Consider the following 6,093-nt stretch of genomic DNA (forward strand, 5'->3'; position numbering starts at 1 on the left):
TTAACTGCAAAACAGTTTTTATCTCTTTGAAATTCTTGTTGATGATAGGAGGAAGTTTAGGAGAAGGAGAGGTGTACCTTTGCCTTACCTGAGGGCTTTGGAGTGTGGATTGATGACTCTTCTGTTTGGGAACAGATTTCTGACTTGGAGCATCAGTTTTGGACAAGCTTTGTCGCGGTCGTGGAGGGGTGTCGATCGATACCCTCTTGGTGGCATCGATCGACACTGAGCCTGATGCTCGTGTTGCAGAAACTTTTTCAACAGAAAAAGTCTGTCCATCAATAGTAGGAGCCCTCCTCAGCTTATCCATCTCAAAATTCAAACTCAAACCATCCACATTCAGTGCTATGTGTCCCTTCTTCACATCAATGATGGCACCAGCTGTAGCCAAGAAAGATCTTCCTAAGATGAGAGGATCTTTAGGCTCTTGATCATACTTCAGCACCACAAAGTCAGTGGGAATCATGAAGTTTCCAACCTTAACTGGAATATCCTCTAAAACACCTTCAGGAGTTCTTCGGGAGCGATCAGCCAAGATAAGAGAAATCTGAGTTGGCTTGAATTCTGTCATCCCAAGTCTCACAGCAACAGAATGTGGCATCAAGTTGATGCCAGAGCCAAGGTCACAAAGTGAGTGAGAAAACCTTCCTGCTGAGATAGAGCAATCAAGTACAAAGCTTCCAGGATCTGGTAACTTCTCCGCAGTCTTACATTGAATGATTGCACTCACTTCCTTAGAGACAACCACCTCTCGCTTTCTCTCCTTCTCCCTCTGGACAGGCTGATTCAACAGAATTGCACTAACATCCTTTGTAAGAAGTGTTCCTTCTTCAGGGCTCAAACCATTGGATACCATTCTCTTGACATAGCGCTTAAGTGATGGTGAAAGCTTCACTGCATCAATTAAAGGCATCTCAATCATCACCTTATCCATCATAGTCTTGCATCTAGCTTCCTCAAGCTCCTGCTTAGACCTTCTTGGCTTGGGAAAATGAACCTTAGGCTTGTAGACCCTTTCAACAACAGCTGGAACATGAGATTTTGTGTTTTCCGCATCTGACTGAGATGGGTGTCGACCGACACCCAGGTGGTGTCGATCGACACCATCATCTGGATCCGACAGATTGGCCGATTTTTCTCCTTGTTATGCAGAAACAATTTCACCATCATCTTCATCTCTCACTGATATGGCATTGCAAGCATGTCTGGGGTTTGACTCAGTTCTTGCTGGAAGATAATTCTCTTGCCTTTTGACAGACCCAGCAGTCTGTGCAACTTGAACCTCCAGCTTCTTAACATGAACATTCAATGCTTCTATCTTCCCATTCAGTTCAGTGTAGACATTGTCAATCTTTCCATTGAATGTCACTGTCAAATTCTCTTGACCTTGTAGAAGCTGCTCAAGCATGGCCTCCATTCTACTCTCAGAAGAAGTCTTAGGAGGTGGAGACTGATAAGATGAATTCCCATAGGTTCTTGTATAGCCATTGTTCTGTTGCTGCTTCTGGTCACCATTGTAAGGTCTGTTTCCTTGCTGATTACCGAATCTCTGTCCCTGATACCCAGCTCCATACACATAGTTGACATTCTCCTCTGAATTCTCTGGCTCTGGCTCAAATGTCTCAACTTCAGCAGCAAATTGGACTGACTTCTTTCCCACAAGAAGATTGTGCACTGAATCAAGCTTAGCATTAACAGAAGCTAGCTGATTTGAATCATATCCTCCATGTAATCTCTTCCTTTCAGCATCTGCTCTCTTAGTACTATTGCTAGCAGCTAAGTTCTCAATCAACAATTCAGCATCTTCTGGCATTCTTGTCTTGAAATTCCCATGACTTGCAGCATCTAAAGCCAACTGATACTCCCAGTCACACCCTCTGAAGAAGATACTTAGCAATTGAACCCTTGAGAAACCATGGTGTGGACAGTCCCTTTGGTAAGCCTTGAATCTCACCCAAGCTGCTTTGAAGGCTTCATCTGGTCTTTGCTTGAAAGAAGACAGCTTGATTCTCAACTCATCTGACATTGCATCATCATAGAAGTGGTTGAGGAAGGCCACCTTGACATCACGCCAGCTTGTCAATGATCCAGCAGGCAGCTGTTTCAACCACTGAGATGCCTCTCCTGCAAGTGAGTAAGGGAAGAGTTTGCAGAAGATGTAGTCCTCAGTTACCCCTTTAGCCTTGATGCTAGTCACCAGATCCTCAAAATGCTCAATGTGATCCAAGGGCTTCTCATTGGGCAAAGCAGAGAAAGGTCTCTGCCCAACTAGTTGAAAGTACGCAGGTTTCAACTCAAAATCATTCCTCTGAAAAGGGGGAGGAACAATAGCAGACCGGTTCTCATATACCAGATCAGCCCGGTTGTAGTCAGCAATGGTCCTGATCAAGTCCCGGTTGTTCTCTTGTCGTCGAACTGGGTTCTGTACGTGGTTGGTAGCTCCACGCACCTCTGCAGGTGGGTGTCGATCGATGCCACCTGGTTGGTGTCGATCGACACCGTCGAAACCATCAGCTGGTTCGTCGACAACAGCAATTTCATCAATCACATTGCCCTCAGCATCAATCTTTTGGCCCTGCTCATTGCGCAAGTGGCCCTCTTGATCCCTCAAAGCACCATCCTCATCTCGCATCAGAATGATTGGGTTAACCATCTTCAGAGATTTGGCTGCTTTTCGGTTCTCACGCTCAAGTTTTCCCAACTCTTGGTTTGAAAGCTTCAGAATTGGACCAGTCTTGTTGCTCCTTGTGTTAGGCTTATTAGGCATACACCTGAAACACACAAGAGAGAAGAAAACAAAAGCGTGTTAGTTTGAAAATAAAAAGAAAAAATCTAGACAAAATCAAAAACTCAAATCTAATGGTAGATCAAAGAGTCCCCGGCAACGGCGCCAAAATTTGATATGCTCAAATTTACCCTAGAGCTACTCTCTCAAATTAAGAGATCACTGCAGTACTTAGGGGTCGAATTCCACAAGGACTCAAGACTACACAATAAATTATAGAGTTTTTCAATTATGCTAAACAGATTAAATTGAATTAAAAATAGCAATGCAAAATATTAAATAAAGCTTGTTGTAAATTCAGAAGATCAAAAAGCTAGGCCTAGGGAATTTCTCAGGAAATTATGAAATATTAAATCAATCAATAAATTAGGATTCAAACAATTAAGAACAGATCTAGAACTCTAAACACTTTTGTAAATTAAATCAGTTCTCACTGCAAATAATATCTAAATTTAAAACCAGAAAATCCAAATCTCTTTGTAAAATTCTAGGTTAAAAATCAGCAATAAAATCAGGTTTAGATTGTTCACAAAATTATTAAATCAAATCTCTTTGCAAGAAATAATTTTGCTCATCAAAAGGTTTTATCAGGAAAATCAATTATATTCTCATATCAATTTATTTTCCTAAAGTATTAATTCTAGATGGCCAATCAAGGATTAATATGAAGAACAACCTAAGATGAAGATCTAGATAGATAATGAATCCTAAATAATCAGATCTAATAATTCATAAAATCCCTGTGAAAAACCCTAAACCTAACAAGCAAACTACTCAGACATAATCAATGAAGAACAAGACATAATTCTGAATAATATGCAATTGAAATTAAAAGAGTAAGGAATGAGTTTAAGAATTCTTCTCTCAAAGCAGTTCAGATATCTCTCCCAAAAGCTCTCAAAATTCTCTCAGGGTTGCAGAAAAATAAAACTTGATAGAATGAAACTTCAGGGTTTGGAAAACCTAAAAACACTATTTATATGTCCTAAAACACGTCAGGGACTTATGTTGCAAATGTGGAAAACTTTGGGGCAGATTTGTAAATTTTCCAAAACTTGGGTCTTGAGTCGGCAGAGATGAGTGTCGATTGATGCCTCCTATCTTGGTGTCGGTCGATGCTCCTGCTTTCATCCGAGACCAAATTGATTCTTCAAGATTTATGCTCCAAAACATCCAAATTGCTCCATTTTACTCCTTCCATGCTAAAAACCTGTAAAGACTCAAAAACAATCTAGAAACAAATGAAAAGACACTAAAAGACTCTTTATATCATGGTTAAAAACCACAAAAACCATGATATATCAGCCTTAAACGATGGTTAAGTGTGGAATCATTGATTTATAAGTTTTAGTTTGTAAAAGTTAAAAAAAAAGTCTTAGGTCAAGTGCGATACGCAAGATAAGTGTAATGTGTTTACTCTAGACTGTTCGTGCCCCATACTAAATTGCATCATTAATTTTTAAAATATATATATATATTTTACAAAGAGATAATGGGCCGAAACCAACAAATATTACCCACCATTAACAACACCTAAATACTTGATTAAGGATCCACTAAGACATGAAAGCAGAGGGTATCAATACCATTGGTTAAACAAGTTCTCAATCACATTAGGCCTGTGAGAAGGATCCAGATATCCGGGGTTTTTGGAGATATCTAGATCTGAATCTATATCCAACAAATTTATTAAATTGGTATCCAGATCCATATCCGCTGATCCCGGATATCCGGGTTTTGAATATTCGTAAAAATTCTGAATATCTGCCGGATATCAGAATCCGTTGTATTTTTTTTAACAACAAAAATATTATTATTATTAAAAAACAAAAAAAAATGTATGTCTCTTCGAGATATTCTCCCTTCCATCTATACATCACCAAAGTCATCTTTCCAAAAGCAAAAGAAAAAAAAAAGCAGAACAATTAAGTTTACTTCATAAATGATCAGAGCAATCCAGTTGCTCTTATCTTTATGCTCATTTGACATATCAAGGTAAATAGCCTAATAGGTTTGGTAAACAACAAACTCTTCGAAGTCAACATCTCCATCACCAGACTCACCACCATCGTCGTCATCATCATCATCATCTTCATCATCTTCATCATCATCATCTTCTTCATCAACATCATAATCATCATAGTCATCTACGCAACCGGAAGGACATTCTCGTTGAAAAATCTTCCATTCGACCCCACAATCGTAGCAAAATTCATAATGACATCTACAAAACAAAAACCAAAAAAGAAGAAGACATTGTTAAATAATAGTATATATATATATATATGATGTAGCTAATTAATCGGCTTCGATTTATATCTATACATGCACTTGATTTTTATGCAGCCCCTAACGCGTTCAATAAAGAGCCTGCACTTGACACATTGACGCCATATATTCTCCTTTGCCAGAGACGTGACCTTCATCTCATTAACAAGAATTTCAGGGGGAAGGTTCTTGTAATCAGCACAGGACAAACCAGAATGGGATGGTACTTCGCAATCAATGCAAAAGAGTCCAGAGCATTTAACACAAGCACGAACATTGAACGGGTGGGCTTGAATGGGAACAAGATTGGCTCTGGACATCACCGTTGAGCAGCTTGGGTATGGGCAACAGATTCTCTCTGCAGCGGGAATCAAGTCCTCTTTCAGCCTTTGTTTCCACAGCCCCTTCAGCTTTGGTTTGAAAAGCATGAGCCAGCTTCCAAGGGTGAGCTTAGACATGCATCCATGCTCAAGGCATATGGGCAAGACTCCGCTGAGCAGTTTCACTTCCACATACCTTTTCACGCAGGTAAAGCAGTGACGGTGACCACAACTGTTAGTAAATAACATGTGGTCGTCGGCATCGTCATAACAAATGGGACAAGTTACTACTCCCTGTGTTGCCTCCACATCAGCGTTGCTGCTGATTTGAGAAGTTATCACATCTCTTGCAAGTCTATAAGCAAACTTAACATCATTTGGTGCAACCAAGACAATCTCACTTGAAGCCAGTTTCTCTTTATAGAGTATGAATTCTCCCACGAAATCTTCCATCATTTGCGTAGAAGGATCTCCTCTACCATTTATCTGAAATGAAAATAATCAGAAACCAAAGCCAATAATTTAGTTCATTCTAGTTCTCATTTAAAATCAAATTGTTTGAGACTATATATAAACTCTACCAATCTCTCCAAATGCAATTACTAAACGTAAGTTAGTGGTAGGAAAGTTAATTGTACCCAAAAAAAAAAAAAAATGGTAAAAGAGAATATGGTATTATAATAAATAAAGGGTCAATTGACCCCTCCCCTCCAAATACCT

The 6,093-nt window shown here is 39.4% G+C and overlaps 1 protein-coding gene across 1 annotated transcript in view; it reads right to left on the reverse strand.

Moving 5' to 3' along the window:
• Window positions 4,629–6,093, reverse strand: part of LOC104732795 (ATP-dependent RNA helicase DEAH12, chloroplastic-like) — a 2,174-nt gene continuing 709 nt past the window's right edge. Inside the window, exons 2-3 of the mRNA XM_010452377.2 lie at window positions 5,111–5,859; window positions 4,629–5,009 (exon numbers count right to left, since the gene is read on the reverse strand). Of these exons, the coding sequence (XP_010450679.1) occupies window positions 4,790–5,009; window positions 5,111–5,859 (969 nt within the window). The 3' untranslated portion in view covers window positions 4,629–4,789. The remainder of the gene's footprint in view (window positions 5,010–5,110; window positions 5,860–6,093) is intronic.

Source organism: Camelina sativa, chromosome 12 (genome assembly GCF_000633955.1).
Source record: "Camelina sativa cultivar DH55 chromosome 12, Cs, whole genome shotgun sequence".
NCBI classification, from domain to species: Eukaryota; Viridiplantae; Streptophyta; class Magnoliopsida; order Brassicales; family Brassicaceae; genus Camelina; species Camelina sativa.